The following is a 24,197-nucleotide window of genomic DNA, read 5'->3' as shown; positions in this document are numbered from 1 at the left end:
AAAGGCATTAATTCTTTGTTTCTGAAATACTGAAACCTCACAACATTTCCATCAACCACATGACTAAACCTTCTCTCTGACCTACAGAAGTAAAGTTAGATGAGTGATATGAGCCTATCTTTAACTCCTTCGAATACTAGAGTTAGGCATTTTTTTAAGTTGGCAGATATTTATGTGAAGAATATTGTCTTTCAAATGAAGACTATTGTATGTTAATCTCTTAATTCAAGGGATATTTTATTCTTTGTTCCCATTATTTTTAGAGTAATAGCTTAATTCAAGATATTTTGGCTTTAAAAGCATAGCTTCCAAAGACGAAAGAGTCTAGAAAGGATAGATTTTTGTGGGTAAGGGGGACAGAGAGAGAAAGAGTGATGCAATTAAATGTAGATTGCAGAGGAAAGCACATCTGCACAGGAGAATCAGAGCTGTTGATTAAGAAAGTGCATATGCTGGTTCTCAATGCTTGAGACCCAAGTAGAACAAAAAAGTGGACATACGACTCGCAGTAAAATATATTTAAATATTCAAAAATTAAACCAGTTGAGCAAGAATTATTGTTCCAAATCAGGGATGTCAAAGACCTGGGCTTTGGGGCTTCTGGAAGGGTCCATATTTCAGGAGTATGATCCACTGTCAAAATCTGGGGTTCAAGTGATGTTTAGGGGGTGGTGGAATGAGTAACAGCTTTCTTCATTCTGTGGTTTGCTGATGCTGTTTGCTGCTGTCAAAGGTGGGTTTGGATCCAGAACGCACACCTCCTCGTTGTTTGGATTTATCCCATGGCATCAAGGGAACTCGACACCCCTGCTCCAAATAAAATGTGGGCCAGAGTTTAGTCTCAAGCTAGTCTTAAGAAACCATAGAGTGTGTCTCTTAACTGGTTGCTCTGAAATCTAAGTCAAATGTTAAGTGTCCTCCTACCCCATTCACCACCTGGTCAGACCATCTGTATGCAGTGACTGTTAAGTGATTCTGCATGAACACAATAGTCTGAGTGTATGAAGCTCATAGGAGAATTGTAACCTTAATGAGAAAATTGTTAGTTCACAATTTTTTTAAATAAAAGCTGATAGAAAAATTATCCACAATGTGTATTACAGTACTAAGTAATCTCAAAATTTATATAAAACCAGATCCTTTGCTATCTATTAGGTGCCTGCATGCACCCTATTCCACTCTTTCAGTGTCCATGGAAAACTGATAATATAAAAGTTGAACTTTCCTCACTGCTTTTTTTGTTACTTAGTCTTAAGACCAAAATCCTAGTATGTTACAAAAGTAAATGTGTTAATGGATATTCAGGGACTCAAACAGGATGAAATAAGGACTGCCCTTTGCTCAAGTTCACTTTAGACACCTAATAGATTAGAATAAAATCTGGCACATAATGAGAAAATTACAGTGAGAAATGTCTAAATTGTAGTTAAATGTATGGCTAACCACACAACGTCTATTTTCCCTTTTTTAATTAGAAACAGAAATTACTTCTCTCTTGTTGTGACTATGTTAACTCTTTTTCATTCCCAATAGTGTGCGATGTAGTCTCTCAGATACAAATGTTATACCTGTTGTTGAGTTTGTGTATGGGTTGGACAGTAGGCAGACTGAAGAAATCTCAAAGCAGACCCCTTCAGTGGGATTCAACTCCAACCTCTACTGGCATTGCTGTAGTTGTTGTTGTTATGCAGGTTAGTATTTTATATTTCTTAGTTATGCTGTACATGGACTATAATAGTAGCATTTAAGCAGTTGCTCTTAGGAGCAGCTGGGAGTTGATTGTTCTGCCTGTTGAACTAACTGTCATTAAAGCCAATGAGATTATTCCTAGAGGTACACCGATATATATCTGTCCATATTGGATCGGCACCGATAAAAGGAAAATTGACATTATCGGCAGTTGGCTTTTTTGTGGCTGGTGTAGCCCATTGTGTCACCAGTGAGTGCTGTGTACATGTGCCCAGCCTCAGAATGCATGTGGCCAGGAATGCAGCCAGGCAGTGTGGAGAGCAGCATCTGGCCAGTAAGTCTTTGGGGAGAAAAAGGGGCACGGGGGAGGGAAGGAGCATGGTGGGGCAGATTGAGGCCCCTACAGTGAAGGAGAGAGTGGGGCTAGGGCAGGGGCAGGTGCTATCCAGCCAGTGTGGGGCCCAGGATGGGGAAGGGGGGCAGTTCCTGGCCACTATGCTCACCCCTGGGGCATGGGGAGGCCTGTGCCCCCCTGGGTTTTTGCACTGGGCAAGTATGAGCTGCCTGCTGTAGGCTCAGGGCCAGGGACTATACTGGCCTCTTCCTGGTGTGGGGCTGCGCTCAGAGGGGGCAGGCAGTGGCACTGGGAGGGGGGCTATAGGATGGGCAACAGCCACCCCAAAAGTCCCCATATTCCCCTGACCACCCCAAGTGCAGGCCTGGGCCAGCCACCCCACTGGGAAGAGGCTGGCACAGCCCTTGGTCTCAAGCCCGCAAGCCTGAGCAGCCTGTCCTCACCCCACGCACAAATCAGGGAGACATGTGCCTCCCATTCCTCCCCAGGGGTGTGTGCAAGTGGGGAGCTGGGTCCCCTTCCCCCCTCCATGCCCACCAGACAATCTGCCTGCGACTCCATCCCATGCCCCGCCCCGCTGGGCATTGCCTGCCCCAACCCCACTTCTTCCCTCACCGTGGAGGCCTCCATATGCCCGCACAAGCCCCTTCCCTCCCCACACTCCTCCCCCCCCAACAGACTTACTTAACAGATGCTGCTCTCTAAGCTACCTGGCTGCATATCAGATTGGTATCAGCCAATATGGCTGGTTAATAATCGGCAATTGATATTGGCCAAAAAAATCTTTATCGGTGAACTGATAATTATTCCTGTGTATTTCAGTCTGCTTTAGAGCAGTCTGTGTCTTAAAAAAGGACTTAAGTGGAATGTAAGTGCCTAGTAAAAAAAAAAAATTAATCTAAAAGTCTTCACTCGGATGCCTCTTAATTGTGGTTGAACCAAAACTCCCTTGGCCTCTGAGTTTGTAACCTTTAAAGTTCTTTATGTGTACAATGTATAGAAGTACCTACGTTCTGAGAAGTTCAGGATCTGTAAACCTAAGCTTGGTTGAGATTCAGAAACCAGGTGTTCCTCAACCTATCCTATTCAAGAAACTGAATGAATATTTGTTGTCAGAGCATACTAACACAATTGGGCCATGCACAAAATGAATTGGCAGTCACAGCTGTCTCTTAGAAGAGTAGGAGGTAATGATGGTGTCCCCTTTTTATATGATCACTAAATAGAGCAGGGGTGGCCAGCCTGTGGCATGAGTGCCACAAGTGGGATGTACAACTTCTGTGTGGCATCTAGCAGATTGGGCAGGGAAGGGGATCAGAGTGACACTGAGAGAGGGTGCAAGATTAATTTTTGTTGCATCTGCCAAAAAGATTACCCTCCACTGTGTTAAAACTTCCTTCAGTCCTTAGAGCAGGGGCCTGAACCCAGAGTTCCACCTTCCTGCTGGGTGTCCTAACCTCTAATCTACATAATTGTTCTCACTTTTGATCTCTTTCTGGCCCACTTAATTTTGAATTGTAGCATAGCGTCAGCAGGAGGGGTGGGAAGTGCCCCAGTCCCAGAACACCCAAAGTGGTTAGGACATTCTCCATGTCTGGTAGATGTCATGGGTTTGAATTCCTTTAGTCAGAAGGGGAAATTAAATCCAAGTCTCCCATATGCTGAGTGAGTGCTCTAACTACAAAGTGATTTTACAAAGCTTAGTGGCCCTTTCCCCCATTTTGAAAGAAGAAAGACTACTGCTCAGGTTTTGGTAGAAAAGGACATACTTGCCTGATTTGGGGTAAGGATCCACAGCCCAAGTAAAAGGTGGCACTTCTCTGTATTCTCAGGAGCCTAAGTCCCAAGAAGGGCAAGATGCGATTTCACTTTTTCTTGTTTAGTGTTAACTGGTTTCCCAGCGAGCTTTTTTGAGTTTGGGTGGCACACTGATCTCACTGTATTTTTTTACTCCTGTTCTAAGGTGTCTAGCCCCCAATTAGCTTTGCAAGGACAAGATTCTGAATTTCATTACAGAAGATGGTCACCAAAAATTATTGGTTACAGTGTTCAGTACTGGAGTACTAAGTTTCTTTTTTAACTTAGACCTATGGTGCTGAAGAAAGTAGACTAGTTCAAGTAAGAAGGGGGATAGTAGTTTGGAAGACTGCTGCTAACAACTCTGTCCTGTTCTTGCTGAAGCCAATTGGCAAAATTCTCGTTAATTCAGTGGAAGTTTTCCCTTCAGGTTTCTCAAAGGAATGTAGCTACAGTTGTCAAGTCCTAGGTTGAAGCTTGATTGGAAATGTTGTAATTTCTGGAAAGTTAACTCATTTTATAAGCAGAAATCCAACTGCTTTCCTGGCTATAAAGCATCACTTGTCTTCTGTGGTGCCAAGAGAGCAGTTTTAGCTGTTTCTTTTAGTAAAATGGCAGTTTCTAGCAAGCCAAGCAGAACCACAATGCTGTACTGCTACTTTTCTATCATAAATACAGTTAGGTTTCTGAAGGAATGAGACACGTAGGTACAGTAGTTACTTGACCTGTTCTTTATCATTTTACAGAGTATTTTACTGATTTGGGAACAGTTTGAAGATACAAATCATCACAGCTACCATTTGCACTACAGTTTAGCAAGTGGACTTCTCACCGGTCTAAGAGTTTGCCTAGCTCTGTCATTGGCCTGCAGCCTTTATCAGATCATCACAGTGGAGAGAAGTACACTCAAAAGGGAGTTCTATATCACCTTTGCCAAAGTAAGAGTAACATGGCAGGGAAGGAAGAGGGGTGGAGGGGAAACGATTCTTTTTAGTGTAAATATTTTCTGTGGCATGCTGTTGAGAATCAGCCTGTGCCCATAGGAAAGTTACTGCTGAAATATTTTATTTGTTTAAATAAATGACATTATTTCAGTATACTCTGAGTAGTAATTTTAAATGTCATTAGAAACAAAATCTAACTTAAAAATCAAACTTTTAATAATGTGGCTGTAATTACATTGGTTTATTCCGAAAGAGTGAATCTGTAAAAAGAAAGTTGGAAATGTAACCTTCTGTCATATCCCTGTTTTAGTATATTAGAATACATTTCTAAGATGTGATTCATTTTTTTCAGGCCTGCATCCTGTGGTTTTTGTGTCACCCATGTCTTGCAACCATTTCTTTAATATTTAGAGACTATCAGAGAGAGAAGGTATGTGTGAATAAGATAAACTGGATCGAATTTTAACAGAATTGTTTATATACAACAGCTAGTCTAGAGGTTTAGTGTCATTTCAACAAATTCATGGTCTTCAACCTCTAACCTCGTATCCCTAAAGCAGCTTGGGAAGTCCTAGCCACAAGCTACTGAGTCACATGGCTGAAATCTAAGCTTCATAAAATGTAAACGTAATAGTTTGTAGGGAAAAGAGGTATGATTCTTAAGGCAAAGCAAAATCTGCTTCTAGTAAAACAGGCTTTTTTTCACAAATCTGTCAAAAAAAATTGTTTAGGTTAATTTTTAGGCAAATTTCTAAAACGCGTTATGTGACAGAGCAAGTCAAGGAAGCCACAGCTGAACTGTCTTACTGGATTAAATGCTATTTTCAAAATGTATAATGTAGTTTGTAAACTCTTAAGATTAAAACAAAGATGGATTTATTTGGCCTTCTGGTTGCTATAACATGCTGGGAGCTAGTATGTGGAGCCTGCCGTGCACAGATAAAGTACACCATCATTCTCAGGTGAGTGACTACATCATTGAAAAGCAGAGCTCTTGCTGCTTATACTTAATGTGGTCTGTGCATGAGTGTGCAAATATCTTCTGAAACTGAACTGTTATTGTGTGGAGGATACGTAGGTTAAAAGGTATGTTAGTAAATAGAAGAAAAAAATTAGTTCTTATTTGATGTTAGTTCATGCTGAAAAGTGATTGATTCCTATAGCTACATTAATCACAATAGTACTGGGTTTGCTTTTTCTTGCTCACTTAAAACCTTGCTCCTCCCCTCCCCAGCTCATTTGAAATGGGAATCGGTGTAGGAAATCATTACTCTTTGCTGTATGTTGAAATCTGGCAATTCACTGTAGGAGGATTTTTGTAGCAGGATTTCTGGGGTATTGAGTAAGTGTTAACTACTGTGTTTAAGTAAGTGCAGTTCTTAAATTGTACTCATTTAACACTTCCTTTTTTCATACCATACAATATGTCTCCAATAAAATACGCACCTTGTTTTTGGGAAGGCAGAATGTAGAAAAATGATTTCTTCCAGTCATGGCTGATTATGTGAGATAGCGAAAGTCCTCTGGAAACACCAACTGTCCAGGAAGTGTGGCACCAGGAAGTTCCTAGTACCAGTTATGTCTCCCAGCCTGTTTCCCTGGATCCTACACTTCCTGGGCACTCTGTGTTCCCACAAGGACTTAGCATCATACAAGGTTAGGCCCCAGACACTTGCAAGGGCAGTAGCAACATTGTTGGCTCTTTACTGTAATTAGTTCTTCATATAAGTTGCTGTAAATAAAATGTTAATTTCCACATTGCAGACCTTATCAGCAAGGATCCTTCCTGGTTTTCTCTGATTTTCCCAATTTTTGGATTAAAAAAGGGACCCCAAAATCCACGTTTCCATCATTAAAATGAAACACCACTAATGATATATATCTAAAAATTGGGGATTATTTTTTATCAGAGAAAACCAGGATCCCTGCTCATCAGGACACTGACTGGGAGGGGGTTGGGGGGCAGCAGCTCCTGCCACTGCAGACACCCAGGAGGGCATGCAGGGTGTGCGCCCCCAGATGTGCACACGGAACAAGGGCAAGGTGCCCCTGCAGGCTGGGACCAGGGTGGCACCGGCCTCTTCCCAGCAGGCAGTTGGGCCAGGGCTGCACTTGGGGAGGGCGCTGGGAGGGGGCTACGGCAGATTCTGTGGTGGCTACAGCCCCCCCTCCCCGATAGCCCTCCTCCCACAGCGCAGCATGGCCCATCACCCCACCGGGAAAAGCTCGGCACCACCCTGTTGCTAGCCTGCAGCAGCAGCCCACCCTCACCCTGCACACATATCTGGGGGCATTCACCCCCATGTCCTCCTGGGGTGCATGTAGCGGCAGGGGCCACCCCCCCACACACACCCTCCAAACGATCCACACGCAGCTCCATCCTGTACCCTGTCTTACCTGTGTAGCCCCAGCCTCATTCCCTCTCTCATTGTAGGGGCCTCAACTGCCCCCCTCTTGCCCCTTCCCCCACAATAGACTTACCAGCCAGATGCTGCCTGCCTGCATATCAGCGGTCAAATCTGTATCAGCCAATATGGCTTGTTAAAAATTGGCCATCAGCCTTGGCCCAAAAAATCTCTATTTGTACACCCCTAATGATTTGTTATCACTATATTATTCAATTTAAAAGCAAAGCAAAAACAAATATAACTATTGGAATGTGCACTAATTTACTAGTTTGTGTTTTTTGAATTGTATATAAACTAGCCAAAAAATTGTAAAAATGGTCAAAAGATATTGTATGATTAGTCCTGTAGTCATTGTATGCATCTTATTCAGATTCATAATACAAAATCTAGCCTTCTTAAAAATCTTAATGGTGCTTCTGCTACTTCACCGTTGGTCATTTCTACACCTGAGTTAATATTACCACAGCCGAGTTAAGGTTTTTAGCTAGAACTAAAAATAGAAGAGAAGCAACAACAGAAATAAGTAACACAGAGCAAAGTAGCAGAAAAAAGGATAGCTTGAAGAGTGGAACATCAAGACCATAAAAAACAACAGATGGTTGTTAGCACCCATGGAATACAGAGAGATTAGCAGAAATCAGGGAGATAAAGAGATACAAAGTTGGTGGCTTCTATTGGCACTGCCTGAATAAAAATGCTGCTGCCCCTCCCAGGGACTTTTTTATGAAGTTTGAGTGGACAGGAACCAAAGGGAGACAGAACTGTAGCACTGAACTTGCCCTGGATCTGCCCCTGCACACAGTGTCTCCAGGTGTGCTTCTTTTCCAGTAGAAGACGGCTTCCCTGCTTACAATGTGCTGATTTTGGGGAAGCCGGCCATGTTGTTTGTGAGACTATGGTAAGTTTCACAGCAACTTTGTGGCTCAGCTGCTTGCTCAAGTACTTCACTTGTAAATGGACAGGTTGAAATGAAAAAATATCTTTGAAAATGAGAAGGCACCATCATTTGAACTGCGTGCATAGAAACAGCAGGTACAAGCATATTTATTTTTGTCATCTGAGTGGTACAGGTAACTAAGTCAGCTACACCTGTGGGGCTCCAGTGAACATGAATTAAAGGTCTGAGTTTTGAGGCACAGAGTTTGTGATTTGCCCAAGACTATCCACTGAACTAGTAAATCTAAGATTACAAGTCAAAGAGTTTCTGGATCCCAGCACCATACTCAAATCTCTTGTAACTACTAAAATATCAAAACGTTTGTAGCAATTTTTGTTGACAAGTTGCTTATAAGAATATTGATTTGTTCTTGCTTCAAAGCATTCACTTTTCTCTCTCTCTCTCTCTCTCTCTCTTTATCTTTTTGTTTTGTTTTGTTTTTAGATTATTACTATAGGTGTTATCCTCTGCCAGGCTGTCTCCATGGTTGTCCTCTACAGACTTTTTCTGTCTCATAGCCTATATTGGGAAGTGTCTTCTCTATCATCAGTGACATTACCATTAACAGTACCATCTGGACATAAAAGTCGACATCACTTCTGACATTATGAGGAAAAGACATAGTTAGGTAACAGATGTGCTTAATGACTTAAGTATACATTTATTTACTCAAGTATGCAGATATTTGCTTCAGGTAAACATGCTACTCTGGTTTCACTGGAAAACACAAATCATAAAAGTAGGGCTCTTCACTGATATTGAATTTGAACAGGTCACCGAGTTAGGTGTGTTCACTCAAAATGTGGTATTAAATATATATTTAAATTTTTAATGTTTAAATGCAGGTTATTTCTGTGTTACATGCTGTGCACTGAGGTACATGACAACAAAGGAAGACCAGTCTCTCCGTTCACATTCATAACTATGTTTTTCAATCTAAGACCTTCCCCATCTTGCACCAATTTTAGTTTTTAAGGTTCTATAAAAAACAGTTCTTCAAATGACTGTGACATCAAACAAGCCTGGGATAGACCAGTCTGAAATCTCTGTAATGTAATGAATAAAAAGGTTGTGTTGTTTTTTTTTCTTCCTGTACTTTGTAGACAGTACACTTTATGTTTACATTTTTTAAATGAAAACAAACTTGTTCCAGAAAACCAGTGTAAAATGTTTGCAGGTAAATGCAGTAAACTCTTGTTTGTTATTTGTGCAAATGACGCACTTTTTTGCTAGTGGTGTTGATGTTGGTTTAGTTTTTATTTTTAAAAATCTGTTGCTACCTATGTTACACTTTTTTTAAAAAAAATAAATGCTACTAAAACATACAGAAGCAAAAGGCTAAACACTATATGAGGCTGTAAAGTGATGGCAACATGAATGTAATAAAAGCAGCATGCTTGCATCTTTTAAAAATAGGAAAGAAAATGGAATGTGTGATGTGGTACTAGAATTTTAATCCTGATATAATTCATTTCTCTTACATTGAGGATTCAATCATAATTAAGCCATATACACAGATTAAATTAACAGAAGCATTTCAAATAAATGTTGGTTTCAGTCATCAACTACCCATGAATTCCTGCCCAAGGATACTTAATCAGGATTAAATTTTCTATGAATAATTGAAAAACAAAATACTCACTGGATTTGTTATAATCCATGTTGGCACTGGGTTCTAAGTAGTTGCCATCTTCCATCCATTGTAATAAAGCCATACTACTTTGTGATGCCCTAGTATTCAGCAAGCTAGTGTAAATATACTTTATTGAAGTGCCTATTTATTGAGTGTGATTTAAATCATGCTGACATTTTTTTCTTTATAATATTAACATTCCTTTTAAGTTCTTGATTGAAATCTTTCTACTTGTATTTAGTTTGATATTTGTCAGATTTTGTAGACATTATTGTTGGATCTTGTGTTCTTTCAGTACATGGATTTTATTTACTGGCAAATGAATTTTCACTCCTTTACAAATAGTACTGGGTTGATTTTAATGTGTTTTTTATGGAAAATCTGAAGATAGTATTTTAGCTTTAAAATACCCATGGCTTTCTTGTTCACATTTGCACAGGTTGTTCAGTTTAGCTTAAGTCTAGTTAGTGTTCTGTTGTAGTTTAAATAACAAGCCAGATATTTATCTTTCACTAAGGCAAAATAGCAATGTAGCAAGGTCGCTCATTAATTCATCTACTCTTCAGTTCCTTGTAATTCAGATCAAGAATAGCAGGTTGAGGCTGGAAAAGATGAGCTGTTGTTATTTCACACAATCTGCAGGAGGATTACAAGATTAATTATTACATTCTTCTGATTAACCAATAACATTCTGATATGGTTAAAACTGTAGTCTTATGCTCCTGTTTATCTCTGCTTTCTACCTCCTGAGGAGACAGCATTCTTTATGGTGCAAATCTGGAGTAAAAGAATAGGAGTATTTTTATATATCCTCATGATAGACCATGTATTACACTCATACTCTATCACAGAATTTTATATGTTTATAAACATTGAACATGGACGATTATATTTTATGATGTAACCATGATGGTAATTCTAATCTCTACAGAAAAACTTTATTTTTAAGGAGCAGCCAGTGTTTTTCATGTGTACTTTTCGCTGCTTATGTTGCCAGCCAAGTGCCATAGACTGATGTATAAAGTATCCCTTAGTTTCACGTGATAAATATCGAAATACCCAGAATCCTTATTCATATACTCGGATGAACTAAGTATATACTATAAAGGCATTCGGTGTTCCCAGACCATCCAGTAGTCAATAGATAATCTCATCCTTCTTGCCTCTACTTCACCCAGTAATTGGTAAACTTCATCTTAATATTTCTACTAGTGTAACTGTAGCAGTAAAATGTCATTCTTTTGGTAGGTAAGATGGCCAACAGTTAGCACTGGTACTTAGATCAAAAAGCTCTCTTCCTGATACCTAGCATGCATTAGCCTTATGTATGTAATTGTTAAGGCATGGAAACTATCCATTGTCTTGATTTATTTTATAACCACAGAGGCCATTTGTTTAGAGAGATGACCATTCCAACTGCTTGGTAATGTATTATGACCTAAAATATCCAGTCTCCTACACTAAGATCTATGAAGGAGAGGGACAGGGACCAGGAGCAGATTTCACTTCCCCAAGCTCAAACTGAAGCTGCCTCAGCCCTAGTTCTGTCATAGAGAAGTGCACAGAGGCTGTTTTAATCTAATCTAACATGAAGGTACCTTATACCCAGCTGGGAATCAATTGCTTATTCCTTCTCCTGACACTCCTCTTGCTCCACTCTGACTGAAATAGGAGTCTGCTCTGTTGTCAGTCATCCAAGGATTTCTCTTTTGAGGAGTCTGACCACAGTTCCAGGTGTATTGTCACCCTAGCAGTGCAGAGGGACCAAAATAAAAGATTGTGTGTCTATGTACACATGACAATGCTAATTAATTGCTGAACATAAGTATTTAGCTGGGGCTGAAAGACACCCTCTAGCTTGTTAATTTTCAGGCATTGACTGTTACTGATGATGTTCTGTCTTATCTAAAGATTGCTTTTACATACCAATTTATTTCGAAGCCTATAAAAGGTGGCACATATTGACAAGACTGCAAACTGAAGTTCTCCATGTTCTGAAGGAAGCTTTCTGACTGAAAAAATATTTCACTGTCATGCCCAGTCCTTGTCTTCTCTGCTGGCCAGCTAGCTTCTTGGTCTTAAGGAATATAGACAGAAATCACCAACTGATTCCACAGAGGCCCTCAGACAGTCTTCGAAGTGATGCTTTTCCTTTTCTATCAATTTGTACTGATTGAACCAGCAAACAAAAAAGGGAAGGTTCTTGTTAAAAATCCCTATAGCTGTTCATGGCCCCATTATCCTCCAGTATTTTTGCCATTCTTTAAAAAATCCTCAGGGTAGGAAGGCAAATAAATATGACTAAGCATAACTTTACAAGTGAATAAAAATAAAAGATGAGACTGGAAAAATATCAAGATTACATCAGTATATTCTGACTCACTCCCATAAAAATCAAACATTTAGAATAAGATCTAATATTTTTTCTGGCCTCTATGACAATGGGAGTTTCAAAACACTTTGTTTTTATTGTTTGTATCTTAATCCTACACTGAAGTTGGGCAGAATTTGGTTTGGCTCTTATTTATTAACCACAACTTATTCAGCTTGTTGTTATTATTTAGAAATTGCAATAAATGGTGATTCAGCTTGTCCAAAACTAACATCACAATACTTTTTGTGTGTGTTCATTGTAAAAATGTTAGCAGTGTTAATTTAGGATCAGGCAGATGGCAGGGTAGAGTTGCACCTTATAGTCTAACTGAATCAAAGATGCATAAACTTCTGTAAGCAACAGCTCACTTTGCCACATCTGAAAACTTACGAAAGCTTATGCATCTTTGATTCATTTAGAATGTAAGTGCAGCTATCCTAAGAAAGGACAGGTAAACCATGCTCTATTGAGAGAGTCTGATTTGCTTTAAAAGGAAAAAAATCTTACTGGCCTACCATTCCTTGATATTCACAAAAGGTTTTATTGTGCTAATAATTTATTTATTAGTATTTATTTATTAGCTGATTTATTTTTTTTCTAACCAACCAGGCAAAGTATTTTTTTTTAAATATTTAGTTGATTGTTATATGCCTCCCTTCCCTACAAAGGCTCAGGGCAGCTTATAGTAAGAAAACAGAAAAAAACAATATAAAACAGGAGTACAAACAAAAAAAAATTTTAAACAACTAGAATGACAACAAAACAACACCTCCACCCCTGAATAATATCCAGGCTTCACTTTGTTTGCTAAACACCTGCTAAAACAGGAAGATTTTACAGAGCATTCAGAAAACTTGGACTCTGGCAAGCTTCAAGAGGGGGGAAGTTCAGGAGCTGAGGAGTGACTCCTAAAAAAGACTTCCCACACATTTTCATTAAGCAAACTTGGCATGTTGATGATACTGGCTCTCAGCTGACCTTGGGGATCACAGTGAGGCATAAGGAAAAAGACAATCCCAAGTAATCCAGGCCAAGTAATCTCATAAATTGCAACTCTTTGCTAGATCTCTTGTTTTTCCAAATCTTCCCCCCTCCTAATCTCCCAAGGATCCAACTCTGTCACTTGCATGTGTTCATATTTTCAGTATACAGGGGACCAGTTCTTTCCCTCTTCCAGAACTTATTCTGATGAACACTATAAACATCCACTTAGCATGTGCATTCTTGTGGTTTGTACGTTTTTTTCCTTTTAATTTTCCCTGCTTCTTGTTTACCTACTTGTCTTCAGTTTTCTCAGACCTACATCTTTCTTCAGTGGTTATGTTGAAGCAGAAGTCTGCTTCTGTTCTCCACTACAATAATCTAATAATCTCTTAGTCCATATGTTAACACTTAAAATCCTTCTGTATGAGCTGTTGGCCTCATTCTATTCTGTGTTCCCCGTCTAGCTTTACAAAGTGTGTTAACAATTTTGGTGGTCCAACTGCTTAGCAATTTAGACCTGTTGGCCACGTTCAGACTAGCAGTAGCACCCCTGCACGTGCCCTTGTTGCAGGACATAAATTGTTTTGCCGTGGGCATCCATGCTTAGCTCCTAGCTCCTGGCCGGACTTCATAGTTGGTAGGGTCAGAAGAGACCTGAGCAGCTCATCAAGTCCGACCCCCTGCCAGGGGCAGGAAGATGATGGGGTCAAATGACTCTGACTAGGTGATTATCTAGCTTCCTTTTGAAGACCCCCAGGGTAGGAGTGAGCACCACTTCCCTTAGAAGTTGGTTCCAGATCCTAGCTGCCCTGACTGTGAAGTAGTGTTTCCTGATGTCTAGCCTAAACTTGCTCTCAGTCAACTTAGGACCATTATTCCTAGTTACTCCTGGTGTGCTTGGGGGAACAGGGACTATCCCGTTCCCCATGGTCCCCCCTGGTAAGTTTATAGACAACCACCAGATCCCCTCTCAGCCTTGTCTTGTGGAGGCTGAACAGGTTCAGGTCCTGTAGCCTGTCCTTGTAGGGCTTGCCCTGCTGCTCCCTGACCATGCGAGTGGCTCTCCTTCGGATCCTCTCAATGCTGTCCACATCCTTCCTGAAGTGCAGCATCCAGAACTGGATGCAATACTCCAACTGTGACCTGACCAATGTCGCGTAGACGGGGAGGATCACCTCTGAGGACCTGCTCGTGATGCATCTGTGGTTGCGTGACTAGGTGCGGTTAACCTTTCTGACCATGTCCTTACACTGGTGGCCCATGTTCATCTTGGAATTGATAGTGACTCCAAGTTCCTTTTCTGCCTCTGTGCTGATGAGAAGGGAGTTCCCGAGCCTGTAGGTATGCTGCTGGTTTTTTCTCCCTAGGTGCAGTACCTTGCACTTGTCAGCACTGAAACCCATCCTATTCTCATCCGCCCACCCCTGTAACCTGTCCAGATCTAATTGCAGCCTGTCCCTCCCTTCTAGCATGCCCGCTTTTCCCCACATCTTAGTGTCATCCACAAATTTGAACAAGGTGCATTTCACCCCCTTGTCCAAGTCTCTGATAAAGATGTTGAACAGTGCGGGCCCGAGGACCGAGCCCTGGGGAACCCCACTGCCCACATCCCATTAGGTCGAAAATGACCCATCCACTGCCACTCTCTGGGTGCGGCCCTCTAGCCAGTTGGCGACCCATCTGTAGGCATCAACGCCACAGTTGCCTAATTTTTTAATGAGAATGAGGTGAGAGACAGTGTCAGAGGCCTTCCTGAAGTCCAGAAAAACTATGTCCACCGCGACACCTGCATCTAAGGATTTTGTGACCTGGTCATAGAAGGCAACCAGGTTGGTCTGACAGGACATGCCCCTAATGAACCCATGTTGGTTGTCCCTAAGCATGATCTTCCCTGCTGGTCCCTCGCAGATGTGCTCCTGGATAATTTTCTCAAAGAGCTTTTCCAGGATCGAGGTAAGACTAACTGGCCTATAGTTTCCTGGGTCCTCCTTCCTCCCTTTTTTGAAAAGGGGGACCACATTGGCCCTTTTCCTGTTCTCTGGCACCTGGCCAGAGCACCATGAGTGCTCGTCAAACCATGCCAGGGGGCCTGCAATGACCTCTGCTAATTCCCTCAGCGCTTGGGTGGAGATCATCTGGACCTGCTGATCTGAGCACATCCAGTCCCACCAGAAGTTCCCTAACTAGGTCCTTTCTGCCCCTAGGCCTGGGTGTGCCTCTCCTGAGTCCATCCGGTATCCTGGTGGAGAGGATGTCCTGGTCCCTGTTCAGAGCAATGGAAGCAAAGAATTTGTTAAAGAGGTCAGCTTTATCGTCTGGTGCAACCACCAGATTGCCAAGCATGTCCTGCAGGGGCCCAAATTATCCAGTGCTTTCTTTTTACTCGCTATGTATTTAAAAAAGGACTTCTTGTTCTCTTTGATCCGGGTTGCTAGTCCTAGTTCTGTCTCCGCCTTAGCCTTCCTAACAGCCCTGCTACAGTCTCAAGCACCTCCATGGGCTGCGGGGGTGGGGACTGCTGGCTGGGGCACCCTGCACATTGTGCCCAAGCTGGCAGTCCCCATGCTTAGATTCCCTACATTCCAACCAGCCAGGGAGTGGCATAAGGGAGCAGGCAGGCCAGGGTGCAGCATGCCTCAAGATGGGGGAGCAGGCAGGTCAGGACTCAGTCTCTGCATACCTCAGGGCAGGGGCTCTGCAGCACATGGAGATGCTATTTGTCCTGGTGCACACTATTTTTGCATGCTTTGTGCCAATTTTGGGTGGGTTTTTTTTGGAGAGGGGGGGCAGAGCTTGGTACCCAGAAATCCCAGCAGTAAATTTTGCCTCCCGCACTGCAAATTAGCAGTGCTGTGCACAGTTTAACGTGCAGTTTGTGGCCCCATAAACCACAAGCCTGCATGTTTGGCCACAGTCCTTGTGTTCATCTAGCATAGTAAATAAGTATGCAAGGAGCCAGGCATTGCAGAAACAGGTTGTATGTATAATGATCTTGGTCTTAATTTCCCAGCCACTTCAAGGGTTTCCTTGATAACTAGAGAACCTTTAATTGTTTTAAGAGTGTAAAATTAAAATTAAAGCCAGAATCTCAAAGCTACTCCCATTTAGTCAAACTGTACTTTATCCTGATTTTGCAATTTAGATCCAAGAGTCCTGAAGTCAGAGGGAGCCTCAAAGGTCAGGCAGTCTCAGGAACAGACTTCATTTTGTTCATTGTGGTAATTGGTAAATAATTTCTCTGGGTGTTTATTGACCATGTTATGTCCTTTAAGGTAATGGAATTATGCATTTCAATCCAAACACATAAAATATATATTAGAGTGAAAGGATTGATATTTACATAAAACCTGTACTTACTCCATTTTCCATGACACTTTTCATCAGACTGAAACTTGTTAAATGCTTACAGTGTACAAAAGGAAATAATTTTAAAAATCTCTGCCCAAGTTCCATGAGTACCTTTAAATTGTGCTTAAAAAGGAAGGTGAGGGGGTGGGGAGGATACTGCTTGGAAGCATACCAGTTTAATTTGCATTTTGGCTCTGAAGTAATTTAAAATAGATGAGATTAGAAAAAAAGTTTGGCAAATGATTACTCAATTACATGATTTTAATGCTTTGGTATTTTGAAAATAAAAATGAATGTTTTACTTTGAGAACTGGTTTATGCATGTGATATAACCACTTAAAAACAGGAAAGTTCTCTCCAGTATGTACAGTATATATGCCAGCCTTGTTCAAAGAACTAGTGTGTATTTATGCGATAGACTACAGTAGCTACCAAAGAGCCAGCGAAGGTCAAAAATCTACTTTTAATACATATGTTAAGATAAAATTGCATTTGAGTAATACAGGGGGTGCAGATTTTAACCTACAGAAGAAACCTGAAGTAATTCTGAATTAACTGTGTTGTCCCCAGGTTGTTTCCACAGAGAGGATAGATCTCCACAAGTCTAAACTAATGCAATCTGTTCTGGAAAGTTTGTATATCTGTGGAAGAGCAAATTTGTTCCACCAAGAAATTAGTGAGGTGAAGAAGCTTCCAAAAATGTATCCCAGGGTACCAAGATAAAAAAAAAACTTAAAAATACTTGAGGTACTCATCTGTAGATCAGGGTCATTCACACTGAGCTCTGCCTCCCAGGCCATTATTTCTCCAGGGCCTTTATTGGGTGTTACTTCTCATCCCTCAGAAAAGATGGCTTTTACTGGGTGCTGGAGTGTTGATTGTTGCTGTGTTGATCTAAGGACATAGGCAGACAAGGTTATTTGGGTAAATCTGATATCTTTTATTAGACCAACTAAAATAGTTGGAAAAGAAAATTTTTTCCAGCTGTTTTAGTTGGCCTAATAAAAGATCTCAGATATACCCAGAGAACCTTGTCTGCCACTGGGTACTGGAATAGCCAACCTAATAGTGACAAGATCAAGATTCACTTTCTTGGGAGTGTTAAGAAAAGGATGATACCACAGCAGGTTGCCATGCCTTGCCTCCTTGCACCGATGAAGGCAGATACCTGCAGAGTAGTTTCTAGGAGATACTGGGAATGTGCCATAGAACAGGGATGTTTTGCTGCTGCTTCCTTTCTGTTAAGGGAAGCAGAAAAGAACATTTAGCCTCAACCCATTAACTTTTCCCCTTGAGGTCACCATACTTGTGACCATGTTCTGCTTTTTCCAGTTTCCATTTAAGTACCAATACCTTGCTTCAAATATTGGTACTTGATGTTTGATAGCCATGCGGTGGCACTTGGTGGGCATTCAGTTCGTCAGATCAGGCAAAATACTTTTATAAAATAGTTAATCCAGAGTCAAGCCCATCAAAAATGCTTTCACCTATGCTTTTTTGCTTGAGCATACCTATCCCTCAAATAGTAAACATTATATTAAAAGAAATGATCAAAACAGAAGCAGTGAATTACTTAATAACCCTTTTTAAGACACAGTTGGTCAACTGGAGCTTTTCCATTATCATTAACGGGGATTGGATTAAGCCCTCAAGAAACATGTTTTTTCTACTGAAAGTCCAGAGTCCTAACACCTACAGAAATGTGCATTCTGGATACCTCTTGGGAATGCATAAATGTCTGGTTTTGGAAGTAGTGAAATATCATGTAAATTCTTGACCAGGATTTGCTGTGGAGTAATCTTTAGGATTAAAGTGTAGGACTTTGGAGTTTCAGCAAATAATGACAGCTGTGGATAATGCTGTTCAGTTAGAGTAAAATTCTTGCCTTTGCAAATGTCCGGCACTCATCTTAGACACCATGTAAATCCCACTTAAACCCTCAAAATAATGTGTGGGACTTAGGAGGTGAGTTTCACCTGTTGTCCCTAGTCCCGGTAAATATTTTATCACATATCTCAGTCACACAAATGTTTCTGAAAGAACATGAGGGAGCTACATTGCAAACCAGTATGATACATATCACTCTGAAAGAGTTCCTGTCTTAACCCCTTTCTCTTTTAAAATAAAAATGACAACTGCAGCCTCCAAGAGTCCACTCTTCCATCGTGTCTTGTAGAAAGTCATTCCTCAGTGACACACTGTGCTCTTTTGTACAGGAATGGTATATGCTGGCTTTGTTGTTCTCCCACTCCTGCCACGAAACAAACCTGGTATCTTATTCTCCCTGTAGCTCATAGGTTAGGTCACTGGCCATCAAATCATTGGAACCATGTGTATGTTTCTGAAATCGAGTAACACCATTCATCTAACAGAATAAGTGCACCCAAATTATTATATCATTTATTATAATTTATAATATAATGAAGTTTTATTTAATGAAATGAATTTTCCATATAAATAACATTGCAGAAGGATGGCCCTATTTGAAAAATAAAGTGTTTTTCCCCCTAAACCTGTGTTGTCCAATGAATACTCGTTTCAGTTTCTCATACCCGAGAATTGTTCTATTCCACATTCAAAGTGCATTTTAATCCATACCATATTTATTGTATTATTAACTATCAGTTGTTTCAATTGACATGTTTTGTGAAAGGAGATCATGGAAATAATAGGATCAAGCTTGTGTATTTTTGCTGATGAAAATAGGACTAATGGATCAGGAAAAACCCCTTCATCTGTTTGTGAATACCAAGGCCTCGCAGGATTAATGCAATTCCACATACCATTGCTGAATCCTGGATTTTGTTTCTGGGTCTGAAATTTATCTTGAAGGTGCTTTGATCCTGAAAGCTTGCAGAAAAGGACAATTTTCTTGCCATTTTCCAGTTGGTCTAATAAAAGCTTTCATTTTGGAACCAAGAGTTCTAGTTTTTTGTATGTAAAAGTGTGTAGGTTTTTCCCATTGACTATGGATTGGAAAAAGCTTAAACATTTGTTTGTTTCCCATGAAAAATCAATTGCAATTTAAATTCCAAAATTGGATCCAAATTCTCAGGAAAAAAACCCTGAAAAATGAAGAAATAGGATAATTCTGCCTCTTATTTTTTTTAAGTAAAAATTCCTCAAGCAAAAATAAGCAACAGTTAAGACTTGCTGTAGAGGATTCTCATTTGTTATGGGCAAGCTTTCCACTACCTCCCTGAAAGTTAAGTTGACCCATCCAGGGCAAATTATGGCCATATGCTTCACAGGTGACATTGGGTTGTAGGGCAGGGACTCTAGTTGGAGACTAATGCAGTAGCTAGTTATAACTAGAGTTCAGGATAGCACATGCAGGGCAGAAGTTGCATATGATTGGTCTGGAGAGATTATTCACAAGCCACAAAGGTGTGAGGTCCCCCAGCCCAGCCCCAGTGAAACTTTTCTGCCATACCAATCCACCTTCAGTGGTGCAGAAAAGCTAATTTTAGGGAGATTTTTAGAAAAAACGATTACCTTCCTTTTCAAGCTGCTTTAGTTAGGGCAGGAATCCGAGGACTCATAACAGGCTATGTCACCTCCATTCATGGCTTTGGATACCTTGCTTGTGCCTGATAATGCCACAGTGTCCCTGGGCACTGGGCTTCTCAAGGGGGGCTCAAGGCAGCTGAGATATTTTGATGCTGCTTTAACTTTGGATTGATCTAAACCTTGCTAGTTCTCGGTTGTGAACCGTGTCTGGGGTGGGAAGACTTGAGGAGGGGATGCATTGGTGTCTTGGGTTGGAAAAGCAGGTGGGGGGCCCTGCCCCGGGCAGAGGAGGTTGGAGGGCAGGTGCGCAGCTCCGGGCGGGGCTCGGCGCCTGCCGCATGGGCGCGCTGTCCGTGTCGCGCTCCGGCGCGGAGACACGTGTGTACACGCGGCCCCGCTCCCACTTGTAGCCGCGCGTGCTCCTCCAGCGCCGCTAGGGGGGATCGGTAAGCTATTTTGCGCGGGGTGGGGGTGGGGGGAGACAGCGAGGGAAGGAGGAATGAACTCTTGAAAAAGACTGCAAGTTTTATTATTTCAACTGGTCGTTAGACAGCTCGAAGCAAGCGCATCCCGCTGGAGCTCTAATTCGGGCTTTGTAAACCACCTCCGCTCTCCCGGCAGCGGTGCCAGGCGTGCACACGCCTTCCCTCCCTCCATCGCCAGGGGAGTCAAGGACCAGCGCTGCCTCTACCTGCTCCCGGCCCGGCCCGGCTTCTGCCCAGACTTCAGCTCAGCTCTAGTGAGGCAACGCCGAGATCTGCAAGAAGAAATTAGCGGTGGCGGGGAGCATCTTTCTTTGCAAGGATCATTTGGAACAGAACAGAATAAAGGCGATCCAAGCAGAGGCCAGGGCTGGGATTCAGAGTTAGAGGCAATGGGAAGTGATTCGTTTCCCCCAAACAACGGGCTGCGCGTCCCCCTTCCTCGGCCATCTCAATGAGCCCGGGAAGGGACCCCGACAGCAGCCAGATCTCGCCGCCCACCCCGGGCACAGATGTGGCCAGATGCGGGGTTGTCCTTCTTTGGGGCCCCGCGATTGTTGTCACACCCGAGCAGATTTTAGGCACATCCAGGGTCTTGGGGGGCGGGTCCCAGCGCGGGAGCTGTAGGGAGGAAAAGGGCAACCTAAAAAAGTCTTGAAAAAAAACCCTGGGTATCAGAATATGTGCGTGTCTGGGGTCTTTTTTTTTTTTTCCTCCCCTGTTCAAACAGGATGTCAAATCCTGTCCTCCCCCCCTCCTTTTTTTTTTTTTTAAGCCCGCTAAAGGAAAATTCTTCACAGAATCTTAAGGAACTTTTTTTGACACAACAGCTGCAAAATCTATTTTCTAAACAAAGATTTATACATATTTATATGAGCTTAATCCCGATTTTTTTTTTAATAAATCATTCTCAGAACTGCAGAGGTAAACTATATGTAAATACCTCAAGTAATAGGCTTGTAGTGCAAATCACATCATTTTATCTTCAATTTTGCATTCGTTTTTCTGGCTTAAAGGTGCATCAGAGATATGCATTTTAGCATATTCAGAACACGGGGCGTGAAATTAAATGTTTGACAGAGTGAGAAAAATATACAGACTTTGGAGATGCCTTAAAAATAGTAATTTATGCAGATCTAGAGGAGTGAAATCATTTGCAATGGAGTGACCCTCTCTCCAGGAATTTTTTGCTCAGTGTTCTTCTCTAATCTCCTGCTGTATCTTCATTTTTCATTGAACTAGCCAGTTTTCTGCGAAGCAGTCTTGTAGATAAGGGAAGTGCTAAAAGAAGAAGAAAGAAGAAGCTCAGTGGGTCCGTTTCCATTGCACTTTTACCCAAGGCAATGGGCAGAATTTAACGGATTCCTTCCAACATATGTTTTTGCCAGATAAGTAAACAGTGTGTGTCGGAAATGAAAAAGCATTTGCAATTTAATGACATTACAGCTCTCAGCTTAGGCTGGCGTGCTGCGAGGCGAAAAGCAGAAAGAGAGAGGAGAGGAGAAAGAGAAAAAGAACAAAGTTCATCTTCCCTTTTGTGCATTTTTATCAAGGAAAATATTACTTCTTTCCCCCTCTTGTTCTCTTTTCTTTTTCTCTTTGCTTTTTTGTCTCACTCATTTACATTTTTTTCTTTTCTCTCCTTTTCTCTCCTCTGTTCACTTTTACCTTTTCCTTACACTGCCACTGAGTCATTTCCTTTCAGCATCTCCCCCCCTTCCATTGTGTTGACTTATTCATCTATTTGGGCCATTCAGTTTTTACCTAGAAGAAGCTGTTTATCCAACAATGTATCTTTTTTTGCTGTGTTGTACTCCTAGCGCTATAGCTCACAGTCAACAGGATTGTTGGAGGGATTATAACGTTTCATTTCAAAGCACTACAAATCTTCTCTCCTTCATTCGGTCCCTGCTCCTGCTTCTTCTGATACTTGTCGTTTCATTTCAAATTCATTGCCTCCTTTAGTTTTAGGCTCCCAACAGCCCAGCGGCCTGGTGCTGAGAGCCACCCCCGGGCCCCCCGGCTCTGGGGGGACCTTTGGTGGACCGGACTAATGGCACGTGGGTTTGATCTCCAAGGTCCAAGGCCCCACTTTACATGGGACAACAACCCTTTCAGTGTGACAGCAACATCTGCTGCCCGGCTGCTGCTAGCCTCTCTGATTGATAGGGGTTGGCTGGGTGAGTGTGAGTGTTTGCAGCTCCCTTCTCCAGCCCTGCCACTGCTGCCCCATCCCAGGGATGATGGTGACTGGTGGACACCCTCCCAAGCACGTTGTGTGCCCCGCATCTCTGGGACCCTGATCACTGCACCGGCCAGCTCCCTAACCTGGCAAGGTGCCTTTTCAACTGGGAAAGATAAAAGTCCCAGGCAGGTCCAGTCCTTACGGAGCAGGAGACTGCTAACCGGAGCTCGCAGCACTGGCCAGGCACCTTGCCTCGTCCCCCTGGTCACCAGGCAGGGGCTCCACCACCATCCACCTGCCCCCTCTTGTTGGAGAGCATGCAGCCACGGCGCTGAGCGGGGGGGTGGAGAAGCAGTAGCTTAATTTAATGCCACAGCTTTTAACACTAATTATATTTGGAGAATGGTTTACAAAAGCCCCTGCTCCACCCTCAGGTCGCCCTGCAGGTTGGGTGTAATTGAAAGCACCTCCAGTCAGTAGCGTGTTCTAGCAGAGAGGCACCGAGTTGACAAGACGAGTAAAGCAAATGTACTTGTCTAAAGACTTGTGCATGTTTTTACCATGAAATTACATCTTCCGCATCTTCCAGATCCGGTACTTCGTAAGTAAAAAAGGAAATCTGCTTGGACGTAAAGAGGTAAAGTAGCTAGAGGTGGTAATTTAATCAAGCAAGGATATATTTCAATGTGGGGTTTTTTTCTGGTCTTCTAGGCATTAGCACTTTAAATTCATTATGTCTGTTTGACAGATATATGCAGCCTTAAGGATCTAAAAATGAAATCCAAGAAGTAGAGCCTGCTAGAGGACATGTATTGAAGTTGAGAGATTAAAACGGTCTAACCATTGCAAACAGAATAGAGCAGCGCGCATTTCTCATCCCTTATAAGCATGAGTATTTTGCAGATGTTAAATACAGTCTCCTCTAATTATTTTTTTTTTTAAAAAAAGCCCTGCTCAAGAGCCGAGGCTCTAACTTTTCTAGAGATGGAGTGGATATTAGAAAGGCAGTATTAGCTCCCATGCAGCCCCAAACGGGGTGCGCTTTACAGCGGGGGTTTCTCTGGCGGTCATAACGCGGCTGCGGCGGAGGCAGCCTCGACAAGCTCCGCAGGCTCGCGCATCGGTGGGGGACTTCCTATCAGGCGAATGACAAACGCCAAACGAGAAAGCCGGTCCTTCACTCTTAACTGGGACGTTGCGGACTCTGTGTCATTAGCGCAATTTAGCAGTGTTAATGATCTCTAATATTAATACAGCATACTTGAAACTGGGGAAGAGTTGTCATAATTAAATGCATTACACCGCAATTAAAAAGTCATCTAAGCAGTTATAGAGATACCAGGGAGGATAAGGCTGTTTCATTACATTGCAAACCTCTCCCCCCGTGCCACTCTCTCCCTGGAAGGTTTGGTTACAGGCAGTCCTTGCTCCAGCATCAGATGTGTCAAAGCAGCAGCCACACATGAAGGCGGTGGCATAGACTGTGGGGCCTTATCAGCCCTTTCTATCACCAGCTGCAGTTTAACACTTTCTGTAAGGGGAGTCTGCAGT

At 42.1% G+C, this 24,197-nt stretch overlaps 1 protein-coding gene across 1 annotated transcript in view; it reads left to right on the top strand.

The window, feature by feature from the left end:
* Positions 1-19,310, top strand: part of GPR180 (G protein-coupled receptor 180) — a 35,538-nt gene extending 16,228 nt beyond the window's left edge. The window contains exons 6-9 of the mRNA XM_090023552.1: positions 1,534-1,691; positions 4,588-4,779; positions 5,138-5,215; positions 8,575-19,310. Coding sequence (XP_089879678.1) covers positions 1,534-1,691; positions 4,588-4,779; positions 5,138-5,215; positions 8,575-8,733 — 587 coding nt within the window. The 3' untranslated portion in view covers positions 8,734-19,310. The remainder of the gene's footprint in view (positions 1-1,533; positions 1,692-4,587; positions 4,780-5,137; positions 5,216-8,574) is intronic.
* The last annotated feature ends 4,887 nt before the right edge of the window (positions 19,311-24,197 follow it).

The sequence above is a fragment of the Crocodylus siamensis genome, chromosome 1, assembly GCF_052110815.1.
Source record: "Crocodylus siamensis isolate JL-2025a chromosome 1, ASM5211081v1, whole genome shotgun sequence".
NCBI lineage: Eukaryota > Metazoa > Chordata > Crocodylia > Crocodylidae > Crocodylus > Crocodylus siamensis.
This window is presented reverse-complemented; position numbering and strand designations above follow the sequence as displayed.